Below are 24,527 nucleotides of genomic sequence, written 5' to 3'. Positions count from 1 at the left end.
AGAGTTTTTAAAAAGTGTTCTAGAGGTCCAGCTACTATGGAATTTAAGGACAACAATGTTAGGTGGTGTTAATTTTAAGAATAATCAAATGTAATTTTCTGTTGAAAAAAATGATAATAATAGAGTATGTGGTTAAAATTAACAAATGGTAACTTGCCTACCTTATGCTATAACCGTATGTAACGGTATAGTTATATGCTGTTATAAACAGTATCAAAATGTGAAAATACAGTAGATGCATTGTAAACCAATATTCAGTATTTTCTGTTAGTTTTACTTTTTGGGCAACACTGTGTGTAAGTGACTGATTTGTTCATTTTTTTCCTTTTTCTTTAAAAAAAAAAATTAATGATTAAATATATGGACACTTTGAGTAATTTATGACAGATTGTTGCTATTATTTTTTATTGGTATTGGTAGTAGTACCAGTAGTAGTATCCACATATATAGTATTAATCAAACTATAGTTCTTTTACATTAGATTTTATGTTAATTAGGTGTGAGGCCTATATATAAATTATTCACACATGCTAACAGGGCACCTGTTATAGACGAATTAGTACAAATGAAACAAGTTAAACTGATGCCCATATAAATGTACAAACAGATCACAAAACATCACTATTTTCCAGTTATTATGCCCCCAGAACAGACTGTTTTACAACACTGCCACCCCACAATGCAGCGAAGGAATAAGTAACTTATTAGATGAATACACATTCATTTGAACGAATCCAGGCTACACTTTTTTTCCGCCAACAGCTGCCACCTCGACTGTCTGTTCCAAAACTGGTTTCAGGTTGTCGCCACGGCGTGTTGTATCTCTTTTCTCCAACAGAGGTCATAATGCGTGTAATCACAAATGACTATGCATTAATTAGCAAGAAGACAGGCCTAAGTGCACACAGATATACTACAACGCGGACAGGTGAGCATCCAAACGCAGTGACCAAGTAAACAAGCTTGGTTGGAGTTGGTGGTTAATCTTGGTGTCTGCATAGAGGAAACACCACCCTTGATGAAGCGACAACAACCCACAACCGCCTATGTTATTACTGGCGATGAATGAAATTGTAATAATAAGCGGAGGCCATGCAGATGCGCTAAGTAGTGAAACTTGGGGAGCAGTGTACGCCTCCCGCCGGCCAGAGCGCGCACTGCGTGAGGAGAGCGCGTACACATCGGAGTCCACATACGTTCATGGATGTGTCGGCTTGTGAACTACAGGCAAAATAACCAGGTGCAAGTGGAGAGCATTGGCGATTTTATACTCTCGCTCCTGTTCGATCTCCCCCCTCAGCCTTTCCTTTGTTATTGGATTGGATTTAATCACACAGGCACCATGTACCACAATCAACTTAGTTTTAAAGCAAAATAAAACGACAAGGAAAAAAAACCTGTCAGTAAAACAGATGAACTTTTGTTTCTCCTCCCTTTCTCCGCATGTCATGTGCTGCAAAAATACCCAGCCTAAGAAGCCAATTAAATTGGATTTAAACGTTTTTGAAATAATGAAACTGAAACGGACGTTGCGAGTCGATTTTATAATCATGGTGAATTTCTCTTGAAACAAATGGAAAATGAGCTATAACTGCCCAGCTTGGACTTAGTAATTTGCATTGGCAACAAGAAGATCACTATAACGTTTAGTTGGAGGATATGTCTGATATTAAGGGGGTGAAAAAAAAGTTTTAAATAGCCTCATTCCAAGTCAAACGTCTATTCATAGGACGAACGCTACGTTTCTGCCGTGTGGATTCTTTGGTTATGTTCCGAGGCTCCATTTCTATCAGGCAGAAAGGGGGCGGGGATGGGATATTCAGATGAGCCGGAGTGACAGCTCCTGTTTCCCCCAATGCTCTGTGTGTCTGAAACTCCACTGGCTCGTTCCCTCCTAACTCCTCACTTCATAGTGCTGCGTACTAAAAACATCGGACGCTAGGGGATCAAGACGCATGCCACATTGCCTCTATGTGGGCACTTTAACAGATCTTTCGGGGGGTTTTTCCCAGTAAGGGGGCAGTGGAGGGAGGCCTTTTTTTTATTTTCACTCTCTAATGACTGTTTGCACGGCTGATTATTGAGTTGATTGTTTATTATTTTGGCCGCTGTTGTCCGCCGCCTTGTGCGTTTTTTCCTCTCCCTTTTTGGATTCGGCGACCTAACGCGCGCTCACCAATGTCCTATCCTCAGGGTTACCTCTACCAGCCCCCGGGCTCTCTGGCTCTGTATTCATGTCCGGCTTACGGGGCCTCGGCTCTGGCCGCCCCGCGGAACGAAGACTTGGCGAGGTCGTCGTCTGGCTCAGCCTTCAGCCCATATCCCGGGTCAGCTGCTTTCTCCGCTTCGGCCGGTGCAGGCTTCTCCACTCCACTGTCATACTCCACGGATCCAACCACGGGATTCCCATCGTACATGGTAAAACATCTTCTATGTGTTTCTTTATGATAAAGCTTCAAAGAAGGCGATTGTCGTCGTTTTAAAGTCGCAGGCCAACAGCACAGCATAAATCGGTTTGCGTTTTTTTTTTTTTTCATGATTCACTCCACAGAAAGTAGTTGCGGAACTTTTCCATTGAGTGCTATACATTCATATCTGGTGGCCTCCTAGAGGGGTCCTCGCTAAAAAAAAAAATCTTTGACCTCCTTGGTTTAAATGGGATTTTTGATCGTGAGCCGCAGATCGGAATGGCTTTGTTGACGCTTAACACTTCCGCAGTTAATTGTGTAAAATGGAATACCTAGGATTTCCATTTAAGCGTTTGGCTTCTAAGCATCGACTTTATGCGCCATAGAAATTGAATATAATACAAACTATGACCCTTTTCTTCTTCAGCCACGCACTAAAATCAGGAATGGATGAGGTGGTATAATTCTTGGTTAAATAAACTACATTTTAACACGAAAAGCATGACTCGCAATGTTAATGACACAGGGCACCTCAAGCGTTCTAGGAAAGGTGCACATCAAGTGATTCGCTAATGGGATTTCTAATGCTGCAAAGAGACGATATGTTAACACATTGGGGCTGCCACCATAAACAAAAAGCAGCCACTGAAAGGAAATGAGTTGGTTAATAGGTGATTAAAGAAAATTAAAATTTCCTTTTTGTTATCTTAACTGCTATATAAAGGGGAACCCTGTTATTAGTTAATCCGATAATGATCCTAACCATTAGTTAACCATTACTCCTCGGCTTTCTGTGGCCTGCTTTTGCCTGCGATGTGTTCAGCATCCCTGTTTACAATTACTCCTTTTTTATTCATCCCGACAAGTGGGTTAAACCATAACAACAATAACAACAATAATAATACTTAAACAATTAGTTATTATTTATGCTTTGTTTATTTGAAGCAGTCCACTGCAGTCCGAAATCCTGAGACGATATTTAAATCACTTTATAATATATAATTGATATAAAATGAAGATAAAATCTGGTACTACTTTTATATTTGAGTCCCGTCATGTTTCTCTTGTTTGGACACGTTTTTCAAAAAGGAATGGTTATAGGCCTACTTTTTTTTTAAAAATCACTGTTGAATAAAACGTGTATAGTTATAGCTACTTATGATGTAATTTTTGTCTTATCATTTATTATTATTCATCAAAATGTGAAGTTTATATATACACATTTGTGATGTTGTGCAACGTATAGGAAGTTGGTTTTCTATATAAGTCACACATTAATGCCGATTTTTTAAATTCTTTTTAATGTCAGTTGAACTCAGCTCTTGACTTTTTCTTTCTTTCTTTCTTTTTTCCTCCAACTTTTATCCAGTCCTCTCCATACGACGCACACACCACAGGCATGGCCGGGGCGTTGAGTTATCCCCCTTACGGGAGCCCAGGATACCCCTTCCAGCTCAACGACCCGGCTTACCGCAAAAATGCCACCAGGGACGCCACGGCCACCTTGAAGGCCTGGCTGCAGGAGCACAGGAAGAACCCGTATCCGACGAAAGGAGAAAAAATCATGCTGGCAATTATCACCAAGATGACCCTGACGCAGGTCTCCACTTGGTTCGCAAACGCCCGGAGGAGGCTCAAGAAGGAGAATAAGATGACATGGGCACCCCGGAATAAGAGCGAAGACGAGGACGAAGAGGACGGAGACGGCGAGAGAAAAGAAGTGGAGCGCTCAGAAAAAACGCTGGATAACAGCGAGGCTTCAGCGGAGGATGAAGGTGGGGTATTATCCGGCGACCAAGCCATGATCAATTCAGAGTTGGATGGGAAGGAGGGGGGTGCCCCTTTTATTTACTTCACAAGTTATGTGCTGCACTGCTGCTTTTTGTCAAAATATCAAAAAGATGAAATTCTAACGCAGTTACGTGAATTATAGTTCTAACACACACACACACACACACACGCACACGCACACACATACAAACACACACACACATATATATATAACATTTAAATATGTTTGCAAGACAGTCGAGTCCATGAACTATTTAGGTAGCCACGTTGATTGATATCAATTTTTAATGAAAAACGAGGTTCTAAGACTCAAGCTACACGTAATGACCTGTTAGAAGGAACATTTTATTTTCTTTAGCGTGATTAATGACAGGTCACTGGCAAGCAGACACCGAGCATAGCAGTAGCCATAAGTGGTCTCAATAAAACTAGACTGTTAATATTGTTACGATGAAAACGTCGACGTGTATGATTATGTAAAAAAAGAAAAGAAAAAAAAAGACAGCACAATTGTTATGGTATAAAATATACATTAAATCCAGCCTACTTTATAAATTATACATGTGCCACTATTTAAGTGCGGCTGGCTGTAAAGCATTAACGATTAATGGACTTTATAAGTTTTATACATTTTAATTTTGAGACTTTCTCACTTTCTTTAACACTTGTAACTCTTTTCCATTTATTTGCATGCTCGTCTTAGGCATCAGCTTGCACGTAGACACCCTGACGGACCACTCCTGCTCGGCAGAGTCAGACGGGGAGAAGGTCAGCTGTGTGGGCGAGCTTGGCTCTGAACAAGCCGGCGACAAATGCGAAGAGGACGGCGAGGACCCAAACCGCGACCAGCGGGCTCAGCTTTCACCTAAACCCGTCACGTCATCACCACTGACCGGAGTAGAAGCTCCAGTTCTCAGCCATCACCATCACCACCACCACCACCTCCACCATCTCCACCACCTCCACAGCCAACGCGAGGATTTAGCCCGGAGCCTTGTCAGTAGCAACAATATTAACACCAATAAATCCTCCTCATGCCTTGACAACAGGCCTTCTTCGGGAGCGCCTCCTAACCCCACGGTCAAACCCAAATTGTGGTCGCTGGCGGAAATTGCTACCTCGGACCAAAAGCAGCAACATCAGCAACAGCAACTGGGGCAGTCAACTGGGCAACCAAATTGCCCCTCCTCCAGCGGTGGACTTCTCACTTCCCCAACGCCTTCCGCAGCCTCCCCGGCTGCCAGTTCGCCCTCCCTCTACCCGCCCCCCTCTATCCTTGGAAGACCTATTTATTACACTTCACCCTTTTATAGCAATTACACAAACTATGGCAACTTCAGCCCCCTGCAGGGTCAAGGGATCCTGCGGTACACTAATTCATCTGGAGTGAGTCTGGCTGCTGCCGCCGCCGCCGCCGCCGCTGCTGCTGCAAACGAGGGTCTCAGTTCTTCTCAGCAGGCTCTGGAGGCCAGCACAAACCCCAAACACAGGCCAGACTCTCCCCTCGTTAAAAATAATCCAAACCAGATTGTTGTTGAGCAGCAGCAACAGCATTTCAGAACCGCAAATTTAGAAGCAAAGAAAGGTACGTAAAATATGACGCGATAAACAAATAATGATAATGATTAAAAAAAGAGAGACTAACTTATGAAAACTTATTTAATCTAGTGTTGAGTCCTAAATTTGTATTTTAATTCAACCTTGTAAGGAAATGGCGCCACGCTGGAGGTAAAATGAGCTCACTTGTTTCCAATGCAAACTAACTGGTTTTCTTTGTCACTTTCATGTGTCACTGCAATGACACCAAAGCATGATCTGAATTCTTTAGCCTTGTTTCGAGAAAGAAAAAAAAAACACAAATAGCAACAAAACAGAACAAAATGAAGCCTTCATATTCAAGCGATCTTTCACAAGAAACAGCTAACACTACGTGATTTTTCACTTGTGCTAAGACGAGTACATTTTTAGGACTGAATATGAGACTAAATGACTTATTAAGTTGGACATTTTTCAGCGCAGTAAGGAAATGAACGCGCACTATGGCCTGTTATTCGTTTTCATTGCAGTAATCTCCCGGAGTAATCAATTTATAATTGCCCACCCCCGCTTAAAAAAAAAACTACGCATATTTTGATCTTTCCGATGATCCCACGGGATCATAAGAATCCGCTGACGGGATTTCTATTTGCAACAATCTTGCCTTACAAAGCAGTAGGGATATAACATACAAGCCAATTGCAAACAAAACTTACAAGATCGCGTCTACAGATACACATTAAAACAACACTATGAAGGACGGGCCTTAAATAAGCTTATCCATGCGCTCAGACGCGCGCGCGCACACACACACACACACACACACACACACACATTGGGCACCCTGTGAATCCAATAAGCAGACAAAATGTTGCCATAGTTTTGAGCAGGAATCCTATTTTTAATGTTTCCTGTGTGTGCGCGCGCGCAGCGGGCCCGAGACCTTATCTTTCAGCCTGGAATAATTCTAATTACACAGGGTCAGCCAAAAGCAAACAAATGAGTTTGTTTGCTGTGTGCAGTCATCGTGGAACTTCACGTTTTCAAATGTCACTTAGGTAGCTGTGGTGGTTACTTTCCTTGCGCACATTTAAAGCTTTCCCTACACGCCGACGAATAGCTTAAGGACGTTTTAGTAGCAGTATAAGCAGAGCCCCCCCTCTCTCATTTTTAATGAGCACTTGCAGTATAGAGGTGTTTTTGTTCATGTTTTCTGTGGTGATGGAAGAAATTGATCATTTGATCGTGTGGGACTTTCTTTCTTTTTTTTTTTTTTTTAATTTCCATGGTCTGCAGGTAGGTGTCACAATTGCTTTGACTATAAAACGACAAAGGACGCCACCCCCTTAGCCTCACGTTTTAACCCACATAACCTTTACTCCAAATCGGATCTGGTGCCACCATTTAGTCGGAATGACAGCTGCTACCGCTTTCTAAGCCCCACGCAGACTGGGACTTTTTCTTTAGCTCACGTTTGTCAGAATGTTATTATTTCCGCCGTTCTGTTTGAGGCAATTTGGACGACAATTACATATGCTGGTTTGAAACCGATCTCCCATTATATGTGATTTACATGTTATTTCTCAGGTTCCTCTAGTTTGCTTATTTGCCACGGTATATTATTTCAGTATATATTTACGTGTGAAAATAAAAACTAAAATTTGGCCTGAAACCGAGGTGTCTTGGGGACGCAAAATGGACCGAATTGAACTGAAGTGAACTTGAGGACTTCAAAGTGGAATAGCCTACATTTGATATTTATTTTTTTAAAAGGATGGCGAAACGATGCCTATAATTTATGCAAGTTGTATTGCAAAAATGGGAAACTGACATCGTCTGTTTGTTTTGTAAATATATATACATATATATATATATATATATATATATTATGGACGGTTTTTATTTGAAACGCATTTGGGGAAAAGGCGACCCAATCTTGTTATCAGGAGTACTTTTACTAATTTATATCTTTGAATGTAAATAAAATCAAAACTCGCTGGTAAAGATATACTGGTGGGGTATTACATCCATTATTCAAATGAGAAAATATTAAACTGTTTTCCCAACTATTACATTCATCTTTGGCAGTCTTTCTTTTACTCATAACAGAAGCGCATTTAACACTGTTGCATTTTTTATTCCTTTTTTTATTCTCTCTGCTCATTATTCTTTTGTTTTGTCAGTTGCAGATGGGAGATGTTTGATGAATCTCACTTTTCATAAAGATTATGAGTTCTCACAGATTGCACAATCCATTCTTTCTAAATGGACAATCATTTTCTTTTAAAGCGTCTGGTCAGGGGATCTCCCTCGGTCACATATTCAGGACCTTGATGGGGATAAACGAGATGCTTATTTTATTTCATTTTTCTCCCAGCTTCCCTCTCCCTGCCACACATTTATTTTTCAGTGTGATTAATACAGCCGTGGGACGCATCGGGCATTATGGGCTCCCAGCGGGGCCGTCCCTGGAGCTTTTTAGCCTGGTTCAGGATGGGTCAGCACTGCCTGCTTCATTACGGCACGGCATTGAGCAATCCATAAAAGTCTATCTAAGCATCTGCCAGCTCCAATGGGCTGTGTGATGGGCCCTAATCGGACAGGCTTTTCACTGCTTTTCATCATGGCTGGGTATTATATGACACATCTAACTGAACAAATTAGAAAGAAAAAAGGTAGTCTTTAGTTATTATTATTATTATTAATTGAAATATTTTGTCACTTTATTGTGATATAAGGTATGAAATACTCAAATATATAATACTGACATCCTCCAAGAAGAGGCCCCCATCGTTGCTCCCAGCTAGACTAAAAGCTAATCCTTCATTTTCCAGTTGAATTTGTGCTTTGGAGTCCAAATGTCATGGGACCCCCACCCCTCCCCATACCAAGGACGTAATATTTAGCTGCTACCAAGGGAGCAGTGGAGGGTAAACCTACCTTAACTCACTTAGACCACCTTTTAAGTTAACATAAGTCTTTGTGACATAAATGCATACTTTGCTCTAAGAGTAAATAGTGTTACACTGCCAGCATGGTGTAAAAGTCTCTTTTGGATTGTTTTTGAAACCATCACTGTTTTTTGTTTTTTTGTTTTTTAGGTTCTTTGGTTCATCAGTGCTGTGAATTGAAATATTTTATCATTTACCTCTACCTCACTAACAGACTGCTGCAGTAGATGGAAGACATGAACGTTATAGCCCCTGGCCAGTTTCTTCCTCAGTCCAAATGCTTTCATTAGCAGCTGATTTATTGAAATGCATACTTTATTCTCAGGTGGGCTCCCCCAGGGACACGGCACTGTTGTCAAATAGCACCAGAGGCAGTCTCGAGAGCACATAGGGGCCCTGCCTCTCACTCGCTTTTTCTTTCTGTCACCTGCTGCTGCTCCCTTCAAATGTCAACATTTGTTCGCAATAAAAAGTGTTATTGTTTCATTCAAAAAAAAAAGAAAGAGAAAGTGCTCGGCAACCAGTCACCTTTGAACACATGAAAAGAAACTTCCACCCCTCCTCTTTGTTTGACTGAGAGCAACGGCAGGTGAAAATAGGAACAAGGCGGCCATTGCACATGACAAATCTCAAGCTGTGAAACCCCTTATGAAACCATTGTGAATTTATGCCACAATTAGTCACAATTGTGCAGAGGAATTCCTGACTCTTTTGAAATAGCTCTTCTTTGGTCCACATCCATTCAGACTATTTGTGGAAGAAACTAGGGTAACCTTGACACAGCCTCGATATTGATCCTCAAGGGCAAAACAGACGGTTTGCTCAGTACCATAAAGCAATGTTTTAGTGTCGGGGAATGATTTAAACTAATCTAGATATTCTTTAGTTCCATGCACTGCATACCAAATAAAGACATAATCCCATCAAATAGCCTACCAACAAGGATGTGATCGTTACTAAGGACTAGTCGTCATTGAAATCTACATTGATGTTATCGCAGGGCTCATAGGCTTCATGCGAGCACAGACTTGAGAGCAAGTGGACTCATTCCCCTTATCGCTGATCAAATAAGTAGCTCGCATATGCAGATAATTCATGAGCTCTGTGTATCTTTTATCCTCCTATCAACACTTTCTCCTCCAAAATGGCTCAAGCGTTTATCTCTGATACACACCTGCTGAAGCTAAAGTTTCACTGTAGCCAATTACTCTTTTACAATTGTGTTTTACTGGAGCTGCAGTGTTAATTTGACGTGATGTTAAGGAAGACTATTAGGCAGTTGACTGATTTGCTACAGATGCCCATATGTTAAAAGAAGAACTGACACTTGCGTATTATTTTAGATTCAGTATGCATGGACTTCCACTTGTGTCTATCATGGGCAGACAGAAGCAAGAATAATTAGCCTTTTTTCTTGCATTGAGGATGTAATGCAGCTATTCTCTTGCATGATACAGTGAGATCATTTTTTTTAAACGCATATAAATCACTAAAAATAACCAGCTGAAATTCCAAGGTGTGATCTTAGCTTTATAGAGCTATATCAGAAACAATACCACTTAATTTTTTATAGCAAATTTGAGGTCTTGTGTAAAAGTAAGGCAAAATAATATGAAAAGCACCATTAGCCTTTAATTTAACCTGTCTTTTATTTTAACCTGTTTGATGCTATTAAACCCTCCATGGTAAACTCACCCATTAAGACCTATCAATAATACTGCTGATGTTCAGAGTCAAAGGTAAGTACTACAAATATTCAGGGAAAAACTGAGAGACCAAAGAGAGAGGCGTACAAATCAGGTGCAGTTGTGTTTAATAAAACACATCAAAGTGAAAGAGGGGGGACGTTAAAAATGAGTCCAGGGTCCTGTCCTCTCGTAAAGGTGTCAGGTGAAATGTTCACTACTCTGGGTGATCAAGGGGAGAGTAAGTTGTGCAGGATTTCATAGTGATCCTAACGTGTCTCACTCCACACACACACACACACACACTCGCTCTTAGACTGAGACACGCTAATACATGTCCGCACAAAAGTCTAAGCAAGGCCATTAGGAGCCTTGACTTCCACTCTTAATTGACAGTTATGTTTAATGCCTTTGGTGAGTAAACACTTTGCAGTAGTGGACTCCACCTTTAGGTTGTCAATCATGCAAAAATTGGTAGGCGGCTGTGAAATCTCCTACAAAGCTGAACATAAAAGGTAAGGCGCAACATACATGCGATGCAATTTATTGAACTATTAAAGGCTCTGTGTGTGCATGTGTGTGTGTGTGTTTGTCAAAAGTAGTTTGTGAAAACACACGCAACATAGGTGTATTTATTTGACAGCGTTTTGCTCACAACTACACCATAAGTTCAAAAAGGAGTTCATAATACTGTATATACTAACACAACTCGATATCTAAGTATATACTTACATACAGTATATGCACTATAATGAAGACAACATATATTGTTAACAATACTATGAGAAGTATTGCGTTTACATGCATACTTTAACTGAAACTCCACTGATAGTGCTACACCTTTTATTTTTCTAGGTTATACAGTGGGACATTAAATGATACACATCACATTATCTAAGTATCACACATACACAACATGCTTGTTTGCAAACACAAATGGTGCACTCAGTGCTGGACCTTGTTAAACGTAAGAAACAGAATGAGTGACAACATGGTGACATGAAGCATACGATCAGAACAGTAAAAGATGCCACTGTTACGTAAGCCTCACTACTGTCCCCATCCATCCATCCATCCATCCATTCGCTTCCGCTTATCCTTTTCAGGGTCGCGGGGGGCGCTGGAGCCTATCCCAGCTGTCATAGGGCGAGAGGCAGGGTACACCCTGGACAGGTCGCCAGTCTGTTGCAGGGCCACTACTGTCCCACTTTGTCATTTTTGCTTCACGCTCTCAATACACCACATAAATACGTCCAGTGGTTACACCCACACAAACACACACACACACACACACACACACACGCACACACACACACACACACACACAAACAAAGGCACAAAAAGAAATCTGTGAAGAGTCGCTGAGTGCTGAAGAAACAAACATAGCCTTAAAATACAAATTCATGCATATAATGAGTCTTAGGAATTCATACACATACTGTATATTGATAAAACTGTATGCAGAAGAGTAGGGTCAAGACATTTCTTCCATGTTTTTGTAAGATATAGACAAATCTGTGTCCAGTACAGCTCTTCAAGTCCAATATTGTGTTTGAATTAAGGATGTCTTCAGATTTATAGAAAGAAAATAAGCCAGCAGGGATGATACTGTGAATTATGAGGTTAAATCTGGTATGTGTGATGTGCTATTTATGTGCAGCAGCTCTTTTGCATTATGCTATATAAAATTTTTAATGTAATTGAACTAATATTCAATTTGGACTTGTGTGTTTGTCTGCACATGTGGGAAGGTAAGGTTTCGAGGATTCTGTCTATCCATTGTACATTACTGCTGCTCTGCAAATTGTGATATGTTAAAGTTAAACCTCCACACCCTGACCTGTCATCTGTCAGCTTTCATACCATTGAGTGCAACAACTGGATGAGGTAAACATAGATTTTTTCCGTCTGTATGCTTCAAGTGCTTCTTTTTTTTAAATCACAACATGTCTGCACTGAACCTTCTTACTCCCATCACGTGTTCTGTTAGACATATCAGGGAAGTGATTCATGTCAAATATCTGTCAGACTTGTAGGCTAATTAAATGAAGCTTTGCTTTAAGGATAATATTTAATGTCACGACTTTTAGCATGACCGTAGCTTTCAAGCTAAACTGCTTCCACAGAGTAATAGCACAGTGTGCAAATAAAAAAAGCATTAATGTGTTGAAGAAGCACTGTGACCTAAGATGATCATTTAATGAAAATATCCAGGGAGACATGCCTCGAGGCACAGTTTGAGGCACTATATATTAGCTGCCAAAATGTTCACTTTAGGCATTCTTTAAACATATTGGGTCACTTCAAATTATATCTAGATGTTATGAATCAAAGGAAGCTGAAAAGCTTCTTGGAAAGGTTGGGAAACATCTTTAAGACCAAAGAGCTATTTCAGTTATTTTGACTGCAAAACATGACCTTGCTAACAGACAGTCAGAGAAAGCAGGATGTTCAAACCAAATATCATTTTTTGCCCTTTCAAATTAAATTGGAGGCATTTACAGATGAATGAAAATTTCAAAATAACCCCATTGCAACATGATGTCAACTTTGGAAAAACTAAATTTTCGAACCTTGACTGCAATGTCAGTGATTGTTTTGGATCCTGTGCCAGCTTATAATAATCCTTTATTTAACCATGAAAGTGGTGGCATTTTTAAGGTTAGAGAAAACATGGATTATTTATTTTAGTTGTATCATGTTACTAATTGCGAGGCATATCAACACACAATTAAAAAAAGTCTGCAAAATCCAGTCTTTTGTGTGGCATTAAGACATGCTGTACTCTCGTATACCACTCTTACATCCACAGTCAGTTGATATTGGACATAAAGCTTAATGTCTGATGTTCCTTGGCATAATGGGTGTTTTTTACAACTGATAGTAAGGTAGTGATTTTTTTTTTTAAAGATAACTGATCATGTTCATTTAAAAGGAAATAAACTGTGGTGCACAAATACACAAATTGGAAAAATTCTTAAGCCTTTTATGAGTAGTTGTTATAAATTTTTATCATCATTTTACCAACTGCCATGATTGGTTTGCCAAAACTAAAGAGTGGACCATCATCACGGAGATCAGGTAAGCTGTAGCAACAACAAATGTGGTGGTGTGGAGGAAAAACCTAGAGTGTGCAAGAAAAGTTTCTTTTACTTCACATAACTAAAAGAAAAATTGCATTAAGTGAAAGGGTTGCAGTCAAAAAAACAGACCGGACCACCAGAAATTACCGGCATAGGCATACATCGTAAGGGTCATCAGTGTTTTTGTACTTGCTGCCAGAAAATGGGAGTCAAATGTTACGTACTGTAAGTTTAAACTGCTACATTAGCTTGTTGTGTTTAGTCTGTAGCTTTAACATGAGTTTTAGAAATGTTTTAGATATTAGTTTTGAAAGGTCAAACCCAGACTTCTACAGTGTGCCTCCATCACAAACTAAATGAAACACAAACCTCAAACCAAAGCAGTCTAGGGCTCCAGCTCTAAGACCAGCCAACAAATGTCTCTCTAACTCCTTCCCCTTTTTTTAAAAGCTTCATTTGTACTCCCTCCTAATCGGGGTTATTCCCCAAGTGTTGTACTGGGGAGGACTGGGAGACTGCACATTGCAAAGCACATTGCTCTCTCTCCTCACATTCCTCCATTGCTTTCTCTCGTAGGACAATCCCCTTTTGACTCCAAACCAACCCAGGAATATTAGTCTTATTGCTTTTAATCACCAAAGTCTCACACCCAAAATATGTCAATTCATTAAAGGCACTCAGATATTCAGGCCAGCTGCTTCCTGGCGACGGGCTAAAGACAAGGTGGAGACAGACAGACTGTGTGTGTGTGTGTGTGTATGTATACGTGTCTGTGTGTGTTCTCTCTCCGTCTCCCTCTCACTCTCTCTTGATCTCTCTCTCTGCGGAGACAGGGCTACCCAATCCTCAGCAATGCCCTGGCTGTGCTCAGCACAATTCAGCGACAGCTATACCTAATCACACTACACAGAGGTGGTTCTGCTTATACTGTATGACTGCATGTGTGACTGAGGTGAAGAAATATGTGTGGAAGGATGCAAAGTGTGTATACACAGAGAACTGTAGATGCACATACTGTATATGTACACACACATACACACACACAGCTTTGCAAGGCTTTTAAAGGACAGACTGTTGATCCCTCCACAAGCAAGCGAAGCGGCTTACATCTTTCTGTTACAGAGGATTGGAGGTGCATTCTAATACAATTACGCTGACGAATAAAGTGCTTGTATATGAGGAAGGAGGTGCTCTAGCAACATCTGCAGCTTGAAGCTGTCCAAAGGCACTTCAGCGGTGACACATGAAGAAAGAGGCAAATGAGTGGAACAAGGCCATTGTTGCAGGCAACGCGACTGTGGTTGAGACAGTCATGTGAAATTACATTTGGAATCCAGAACAAAACAAATTGAACGTCCTTTCATGTGTCTCTGTTACTCGTTTTTGGAAAGAAATCTGTTTCCCCTCTGAGCAAGGGCATGCGAGAGGCAAGTGCAAGGGTGTCTGCCCTTGTGTGTCTTTGTGTAAGAGCTGGCAAGAAAAAAAGATGATGCTTGTGTGTTCATGTGTTTTTCACATTCACTCGTATGTGCTCACCTTTATGTGTCATTGTGCAGTTGGGTATTACCAATATACCCGATAATTTAAGGTCAAGATATGCTTTGGGGTTGGGTTAAGTTTAAGTTAAAGTTAGGTTTAAAAGGGTTGGGAATTGTTTTTTGATTTATGGTTCTATAGTTAGGACAAGGGTTAGAGCTGACTAACTGTCAGTCAAAGCAGTGTCACTTGAAATCTTGGTAATGACTGCTTGTGTGCACATATGTTTGAGTGTGTAAAATATTCTGAGAGACAGAACAACGCATCTGCACACGTGGCTGTATGTGTGTGTGTGTGTGTGTGTGTTTCACATCCAGAATATATTCCACAGACCAGATGGCTGCAGAGTGGCTTAGGAATCAATATTTAAGAAGAAAACATACCAACAATGCATCTGCATGTGTTTGCTGTACCCCTGTGATAAAATATTGACTCTCTGGTTTTTGCAAGAATTATCGGCTGTGGTCAAAAATAGGATTTGCGGCTTACCGGCCTGTATCTGTTTTGTGGAAGCAGTGATGATGGCTACACATTTGTGTCAAATGTGGATGTAGACAGGCAGTGTGGATGTTTGTCATGAATTACTGCCACCATCAGCAGATGTCAAAATGTGTTGCTGGCACTTGCAGTTACTTCTGTTTGAATGAACAGAAATTGAGAGAGTGAGAGCGAGAGAAAGATAGATGCCACACTCAACTGTCCTAAAGCTATGTTTATTATCAGAAGCTAAGCCCGAAAGTGCTTTCAGTTTGAAAGATTAAGCATGTTGGCATTTTATATTTTCTGATTATTTAACCCCTACAGGCTCAAGAACTGAAATTCATTCTCATTTCTTCCTTCTAAAATTGGCTCATTTCTTTGAGATTGAATTTAGATGTATTAATTTATTTAAGTTCTTCCTCACTGAACAATGGCACAGTGTTTTAATTAGCAACTGATATAAAGCATACATTGTCAATCTTGTATTTTATTATTTAACAAAATTGTTATTTCAGACTATTAAAGCCAAGGCAAGGGAAGCTCATTTAGCTGGGTAATTAAAAAGTGCTTTTGCATTTTAAAGAACAAAGTACAAAAAATGTCATTTAAATGGCACCCCGGTGCCATCGGGGTCATGGTGTCAACACCACTGCCTTTATTAAACTTGCATTTATTCAAATGACCGAAATGAGCTGTTCACTCCTCACTTTAAACAATTATGTTTTATTTGCAGAAACAAGTGAAAGAAAACAAAATAACAAACATAAGGGAGAGTTTCACCCTAATATCATGAGGTGCTGAAGGACAACATTCAGCAGAAAGCTACAGGACTGTGGTGCTTTCCATCATTTGCCAAGACAAGAGTTCTTTTTGGCCACACTGATATAATCTCCACTCACCACCAGCCCTACTAGCCAGATTTGGCTTCCTGGAGTTTCTTCCACATTCATATTTGGAAAATGAAGTTATCCTGTTATAGATGGGATTTAGCGAGTATTACAAAGGCTTTCATCTATGGGGACTTCCAGGGAGCAATCTAAAAAATAGCTGCTGAGCCGATATCATGACAAGATGACTTTGAAGGCGAAATTTAAATCAGGCATGGTTTTTGATTTTTATGGGCTGATTCCATAGAATCGGAAAGGTTCAATGGTCTTGACTGACATAGAGCTGTCAGTATGACAGTGTTAAAGGGCTAACATAGAAAGACTGACAACCACAACACCTATTGCCAATTACAATTAACAATTAATCTAATCCACTGATGCGATAAAGCCAGAAAGAACCCATGCAAACAAGGAACACTCCACACAGTAAGGCCCAAGCCAGCTGGTGGATTCAGGACCTTCTTGTTGCAAGGTGACAGTGCTGATAACTGTATCACTGTGGTGCCGGAGTTTTACAGTTAGGTAGTTTGGTCATTGGAAGGGAAGTAGCCAACTATTAAAAAATAAGTAAAGAAACAAATGCATTTTCCCATCTCCGTGACAAGATATCTTTGTTGTATTTCACTTGATAATGATAATCCTCCTCTACCAGTGCACATCTCACATATCATATGTTTGACCTGTGAGACGTACACCAGTGGACATGTACACTTGGAGAACATTTTTCAGTTGACAGTATCTTAACTGGAACCTGACCTTGGCGCTCTCCCTCCTCTTTTTACGAAGAGTGAAACTAACCTCTTTATTTTAAGTCAACAATAAAGCATGTGAATGAACGGCACAGCTGATAGAGCTGCTATGACATATCACAGATTTCACACTATACACAGATTGAGTTCTCTCTCTCATGAGAAAGTATGCAGTTAGGACATTTGGCCTATGAGAGGTATGACTTACATGATACTCTGAATCACATCTGAGAAGAGACCAAAAATCAGCAAGAGACCACAGAGTGGATTGAATATCAATGAAACATATGCACTGTTATTCAAGTATAGGTGACTGAGTTGTTTTAGAGATTGGAATGTACACTTACCAGACGACTACTTCTATTTTAAAATAATGCTCCATAACACAGTTGTTAGTCTTCCCTAATAACGTTTTTTTTTATGGTATTCACAACATATAACATATTAATAGAAATGACTACTCTTAAAAGGTTTATAAGGGGGACTTTACAGTCACAAGTCACCAGCCAGTACTACACATCCCTTCCTTTAATGTGATTTGGTTTACAAATATTCTTATGTTATGCAAGTAACTGACTCTCCATCACTATTTAACAGGGGTTATTTAACACTTATTTAACATATTGTGCCTGATTTGTTTTAATGCATTTCTCACTATATGTCTTACAAATGCTTTGAAAGTTGGTGAATATGAAAACAGTAAAATGTAAATGTAAAAACAAAGATATTTAAGTCAAGAACTGAAAGCATTCAGTTTTGCAATATGTCTCAAGTTCGAACAGCTTTACTTTTAAAGTCAAGCTGTTATTTTGAATAATCCACAAAAGTCTTTAACCCGCTGTACTGTAAAATATAGTAAATTAGTGAGGCCTGAGAATTTCCCATATGGAGGTGATTTTAAGAGGAAAATGTTGTTTCTCCATAAAAAAGTAAATGAGAGAAAAACTGAATCTGACCTTCATAAAATCATCTTGCAGACAAGAACTGCCTCTCCAAAATTTTTAATGATCAATATTGATATTTAACAATATCTCAGAGTTGTGACAGCAAAACAAAGTATTTGCAATCACTGTGAACTGTTCTTGAAGGGGAGTAGTGACAAAAAGCACATTAAACAACTGTTCCAGATATTTCATTACATGGTAATATTAAACTATGGAGCGACCAGAAATCTGTTTAAGGTTTAATTCACTTCTATGACGGGGATAGACTCCAAAAAAATAGACAAATTTGATTTACCTTATAATAATAAAGATGTGCTTTATTAAAAAGTATGAAGAAGGCATTACAGTAAATAACAAACAGGTATTTTGTTATTGGGGATTTTTTTGTGAGTGTGTGTGAAATTATGTATATGTTTTACACAACATTGTTTCATAATTTAATTTTTTCCTCACCAGCTCTGTTTCTAATATTTTAGCATATATCTGATAGTCATGGATCAACAGTCAAACATCAGGAGAATAATGTGTGTAAAGTAACAGCCTATAAAATATTTTATCCCATCTGGTTGGAGTGCAAATATTTGACATTCCAAATCCAACTGATGGCTCTGCATGTACCCCCTCTTTTTCCCATTTGTCTGTCAACCCCATTTGTTAATGATATAACAAAGAGGATCTGACATAAAATAACATTTAAATTACACACTGACTTGCTCAGAGCACACATCTGAAGATTCCTGTGCCAAGAAGTAGGAACAGAGACCTTTGAACATTAATGAGAGTGGAGTGGTGGTCTCTGAAGAGCCAGTCTCTTGGATCCTATGTGTCCCTGTACAGTCCTAGGCGACTGGGCATGCTTTACAAGATCTGATTAGGTGTAAATTAAAACTTCATTAACCGTCAGGCCTGATTAACAAAATGGTGGAAGAATGCTTTTGTTTGAGTTCATTAAACTGGATATAGCCACGTTGCCTCTTTGATAATGTTTGCATGCATGAATATATGCATTTACATTCATATATATATATTTATAAAAGTGATATCCCTGTATGTCTTCAGCCTTCAGCTTTCATCACACACATTCAGTATTTATTTATTTTGTTCTCTACATGGTTTAGGCATATTCACAGACAATTAGTTAAGCAGGTCACAGTTTAAAATAAACCCAGTTTACCACATATACCAGTCCAAGTATTAACGAGTAATATTGAAAACATGGGCCAGATACAAATGTGCATTACAATGAGCTGACATCAATATTACACGACCATAAAACTCAATTCTTTTAAGTTAAAAATAATCAAACTTTACAATTGTTCATGGAATTTTTATTATTTGTCTGTTTACTACAGCCCATTATGTGAAGCGTTATGCATTATATGTATAAAGCTGTACAATATAGACTCACCAGCTTCTCAGTTAGGTACACTTGCTAAACTGCTCAGTAACACAAATATGTAATTAGTCAAATGGCAGCAACTCATTGCATTTGGCAGATGCAGACAATGGTAAATGTAGATGAACAAGACTACCTGTTCAAACAGAGCATCAGAATGGGGATGAAAGGTTATTTAAGTGACTTTGAATGTGGCATGGTCATTGGTAGCTGGCATGGGTATATCAGAAACCTCTGATCTACTGGAACTGCCCTGGACAATCATCTCTAGGGTTCACAGATAATGGTCTGAGAAAGAGGAAATATCCAGACAGCAGTAGGTCTCTGGGCGAAAATACTTTATTGTTGCCAGAGGTCAAAGGAGAACAATCAGACTACTGCAATCTGTCTGGTTGAAATCAACCAAAAGCGACAACAACTCAAGTAATCTCTCATTGTAACCAAGATATGTAGAAGAGCCATCTCTGAATGCACAACCGAGGGAACCTTGAAGCAAATGGGCAACAGTAACAAAAGACCACACTGGGCACCACACATTATTATCTAAGAGCAGGAAAAATTGGATAAAATTTGCACAGGTTCATAAAAATACGATAACAGAAGAGTGGAAAAAAATTGCCTGTTCTGATGAGTCCTGATTTCTGCTGTGACGTTTGGACGTTGGGGCCCAAATTTGGCTAAAGCAGCATGAAAACATGAATTTATCCATTTTTATCAACATTTCTAAGATGGTGGTGGTGGTGTAATTGTGGGAGTGATATTGTCTTTTCAGATTTTGGGCACCTTGGTGCCAATTGAGCCTGTTTAAATGCCACAGCGAACCCAATCATTTCACTAACCATGTCCATCCCTTTTTAGCAACAGAGTACCCATCTTTTGATAGCTGCTTCCAGCAGGCTAACCTCAAACAGCTTTCAAATGGCCTATATGGTCATCTCAACTCAACAGAGCTCCTTTGGGATGTGGTGGAACAGGAGATTCACATCATGGATGTGCAGCTGACAAATCTGTAGCAACTGTGTGATGCCATTGTGTCAGTGTTCTTGTTTCAGCTGCTCCGTAGTGGATCATCTGCCTCTCTCTTTATTCCTAGCATTTATGAATCTTTTTTGTTGTCTCCCTATTTTCCTCTTCCCTGGCAGCTTCATACAAATCCACACATTTTATAACCCGTTCTAGCTAACCGAAAGTGTTTCTTGAGGCATATGCAAAATAGTGTGTGTGTGTGTATAGGTGTGTGTGATTGTGTGTGTAAGTGTGCACAGGCGTTTGTGACACCAGCTTTTTTTTTACCGGGCCATTGTCCTCCCCCACTTATGTCTCCTCCTCCTGTTCTCCTTAACAATCCACATCTTTGATGTGATCCAAAAACACATGCACACACCCAAACACCACAAGGATGTGGAGTGCATCTGCTTCATTCTATGTACCTGAACTGGCATTACCTTAATTCACCCCATAACACTTGCAGGCCTCCACCCACCACAAACACATTCATAGTTGACTGTGCAATGGATCACTCAGTGGCTTTGAACATGAAAGTTGAGGTGCTTGCCAGCATAGTCCTGAAATCCAGCAAGTCAGGTTTTAAATACACACACAAAAGTACAGCATATGCTTTCTCATAGACCACACACACTGAGAACATTATATTCTAGTGATTGCACAAGCAATAAGTAGTCATTGTCCCATGTTGGTGATCAAGCTCTGGCAACAACTTCTGTTTAACGAAAACCAGCGCCATCGTGTCAGTTTCTTCTGTTCACCTAACGAAAAAAAAGTCAGGTGACTACATCCTGATTGTGCAGATGTTAACCTCAACGACTAACACTCAAGACATTCACAAAAGAGAACTAAAATGGGTGAAAAAAGTATTTCTAGTTCACTTTTCTTCCAAACGCCTCAGGCCTTTTCCGTTAATGGAGGGTTTAAGCAAGTGCAAGCTGTTTAAGTTTATACACACTCGTGAACACATCAAAACCTCTGCTTAGGGCTTCTGCTCAATGACAGTTAGGTTACAGCCCACTAAAAATTAATGATGAAGACAAATTGAAGCAGCACCTGGCTAGCTATTTATCAAAGCCCTGCAGCTGAGATGGTGCTGTTTGCCTGTGAGGGAATTTGGCGTATTTCACCGAGAATTGCTTTAAAAACACAACAGAAGCCTGGTAAGAGCAAAAACAGACAGAAAGTGAGACCGACTTCATTTGTTGGCTGATTGAATTAGAGAATAATTTACGAGTCACGGACACATTTTTTCTTTGTTTTTTTTAAAGAATGACTCATGAATTGAGGTAAAAGCTCAATTTCCAAATCAATCCCTGCCTTTCAAATCTTGTTCGTCTCACAAGTAAAAACAACACATGAGAGATGAGAGTAAGACAGAGATAGACAAGTAAAAACACGAGAGATCAGTGACTTCTTTTTTTTCCCCACCTGTGAAATTATTAATAAGATTCTTGACCACAATTCATTTTGACAAATCGCTGCGCGGGGCATCAGAGTAGTTTGACTGTGTTGAACACTGCCTCACGCCAAGAGTTTGATAACCTCCCCACCTGCACATGCTCTACCACAAGCACTCCTCCTGCAGGATATTTGATGGAAAGATAAGCTCAGATGCTTAAGATACATGTTTTTTTTTTGGGGGGGGGGTTCCCCTACAGTGTAAATTTTAGTTGTAGCTGGAAAAACGTTCAAGGCGAAACATGAAAAAGATGTAGGAGTGGTTCACACACTTGAGATCTTGAAATACCTGTCAGTCTATCTTTGAGGGGAAAGATGAGTGGGGAGAGCTTGAGTGAGGCTCTTTGAAATCACAAATGCTCAATTAGTTAACAGTTAGGTGTCATTTTCTTTCACCATTTTTCTTAAGTGATTTTTTTGAAGCTGTGTGATCTTCGGCAGGTCAGTCCCTAGAGCACTTCAATTACTTTTGGAATTTTGATGACTGTGTGGCTGCACCTCCCTGAAATCAAATTTCACTCATGATCCTGGCGAGACATTAGGAGGGGAGTCTGGAGTTAATTATAACATGTTAAACTCACTATGATGTACTCGAGGTGATCGTAAACCTTACATCACACAGTGAATTTACTGTGATTGCTATCCAAAATCAAATAAAGACATTACTCAAAACTGTTATTTAAAAGAGATTAACAAACAAGTAAAGGGTTCAGCTCCTTCAGTGATTCATAAGAGGAGGACTGCCTCATTATAAAAATGTCTGATCTCCACCTGTTCATCGGTCATGATCACAGAAAACAATAAAATGACTCATTTGAAGGTTTGTGTTTTCTTAATTAAAGGTTAACAACTACATTTTATTAGTACGTTTTTCTTTAATGTCAGAAAAAGTAAAACTCTACTTTGTGATCTGAAGCCAAGGAACATAATAAAATGCGAGGCATGAACAAGAAAACAGGAAAATACCCACTGATGTTACAGTAACATGCTTTATCTTTCTGCTACAATGCATTTTTCTTCTTTTTTGTATATATCTACCTTATGTTTACAGGGTCCTGTCAGAAATCTCAAGGAAAATTAATGATTAATTGATGATCTCAGATTAATGAGTGAGAAGACCATTATGCTTTCTGACCCTTCAAATGCATGTGGGTCAGCTATCAGCCCTGCTTAGAGGTATTTCGCACTAACACTATGAAATGCACACACGGCGTTGCACAGTTTAGATGGTACAGATAATGTTAGAATAAGATTAATCTACTCTGACTTTACCTCAGGCTGGCTGTGGCTCCGCTACAGTCATGACCATGGAGTATGTCTATGCTGCCATCCACTTGTACTACAGGAGTAATCAGTCATGCATCTTGCCCACACCACACCTCACTATGGGCCAAACAGTACTAATCCATTCACTCACTTCATTTCAGCTCGATGATTCACTTCATGTACATCTACTTGACACAAACAATAAAGCAATTAAACTATACCAGTCGTGTACAGTCTATCTGTGTATCAGGATGTGCATTAGTCAGGTTGATTGCACATTTGACCTGTCAAGCTGACTCTGCAGAAAGGAGATGGTGGAGACTGCTTTAAAATGCAGAATTTTCTCTATATTTTCAATATCTGGTGCTTTATCCCACAGAAGTACTAATGTAAGGTTTGACCTGCTAACATTAAGCTGTTGTCAGGGGCTTATTGCTGAATTCACCCACATATTTCCCTTTAGTACTCACAGTAACGCTTTCTTTTTATGTAGCCTATATCTGTGCGCCACTTCTATAAGTTTAATCAGTTTATAAGTTTCAGTTTCAGGCTCACGGCTGCCCAAAATTGCACACACTACTCATAGCCACTAAAACTCACACATCTGCACACAACACACCCTCTCTGCCGTTCCAGTGGCTGTACACAGTGTACATCACTAGAGGCAAGGTTACCTTTGTTGTTTTGGCTCTCCTTGCCAGATGCCTTTTGTAGGTGCCTCGCCCCCAAGCACTTTGTGGATCCTGGAACACACACTCACACACAGACACAAGTATGGCACAGTGTGCACTCAGTGATGCACACAGACACATTATCACATGCAGACAAATGCACGGTTACATACAAGCTCACTCATATACACTCATGTACCACCTCCACCTTGTGACTCCTCAAACACACGCACACACACACACACACAAAACCCCACACAATCTACCCCCACCACCCATGGGTGATGAACAACATCTGCTTACCCGTCCCTCCGTCCCTGCCCCTGGCGTGGCTGTTGGCTTGCTTCTGGCTTCTCTGCCACAATGTCATCTTGTCTGCCTTTCTGTCACCCATTACAAAAATGTGTAGTGACAATCAGTTTTTTTTCTTCTTCTTTTACACAGACCCTTTCACTTACATCACCTTGGACCAGTGGTTCCAGCATGCACAGTGGCCTGATAAAATGATCTAGTGTCATCTTCTGGCTGCTGGAAGCATTCCCATGGATCAGGACAAGACTTTACATGATGGGGTCTACATTTTTGTTGTGGAATTATAATTGATAAGCCTATATTTGGCACTTTGGAACTTTTAGACTAAGGAACATTTGTCCTCATTCACCAAAGTTTTCACTGTGA

General features: G+C 39.9%; 1 protein-coding gene across 1 annotated transcript; it reads left to right on the top strand.

Annotated features, from left to right (window-relative positions):
- Positions 1–1,863: 1,863 nt before the first annotated feature.
- On the top strand, positions 1,864–7,807 carry irx2a (iroquois homeobox 2a). Its single transcript, XM_005450549.4, has 3 exons — positions 1,864–2,418; positions 3,778–4,183; positions 4,903–7,807. The coding sequence occupies exons 1-3, from the start codon at positions 2,179–2,181 to the stop codon at positions 5,790–5,792; spliced, it is 1,536 nt and encodes a 511-aa protein (XP_005450606.1). The 5' UTR covers positions 1,864–2,178; the 3' UTR covers positions 5,793–7,807.
- The last annotated feature ends 16,720 nt before the right edge of the window (positions 7,808–24,527 follow it).

The sequence above is a fragment of the Oreochromis niloticus genome, linkage group LG11 (assembly GCF_001858045.2).
Source record: "Oreochromis niloticus isolate F11D_XX linkage group LG11, O_niloticus_UMD_NMBU, whole genome shotgun sequence".
In the NCBI taxonomy this organism is placed as follows: Eukaryota; Metazoa; Chordata; class Actinopteri; order Cichliformes; family Cichlidae; genus Oreochromis; species Oreochromis niloticus.
This window is presented reverse-complemented; position numbering and strand designations above follow the sequence as displayed.

Coding starts and splice junctions, on each gene's coding strand:
- irx2a (XM_005450549.4), top strand. CDS start 2,179: ATGTCCTATCCTCAGGGTTACCTCTACCAGCCCCCGGGCTCTCTGGCT. Junction 2,419..3,777: donor CGGGATTCCCATCGTACATG/GTAAAACATCTT, acceptor ACTTTTATCCAG/TCCTCTCCATACGACGCACA. Junction 4,184..4,902: donor GGCTTCAGCGGAGGATGAAG/GTGGGGTATTAT, acceptor TGCTCGTCTTAG/GCATCAGCTTGCACGTAGAC.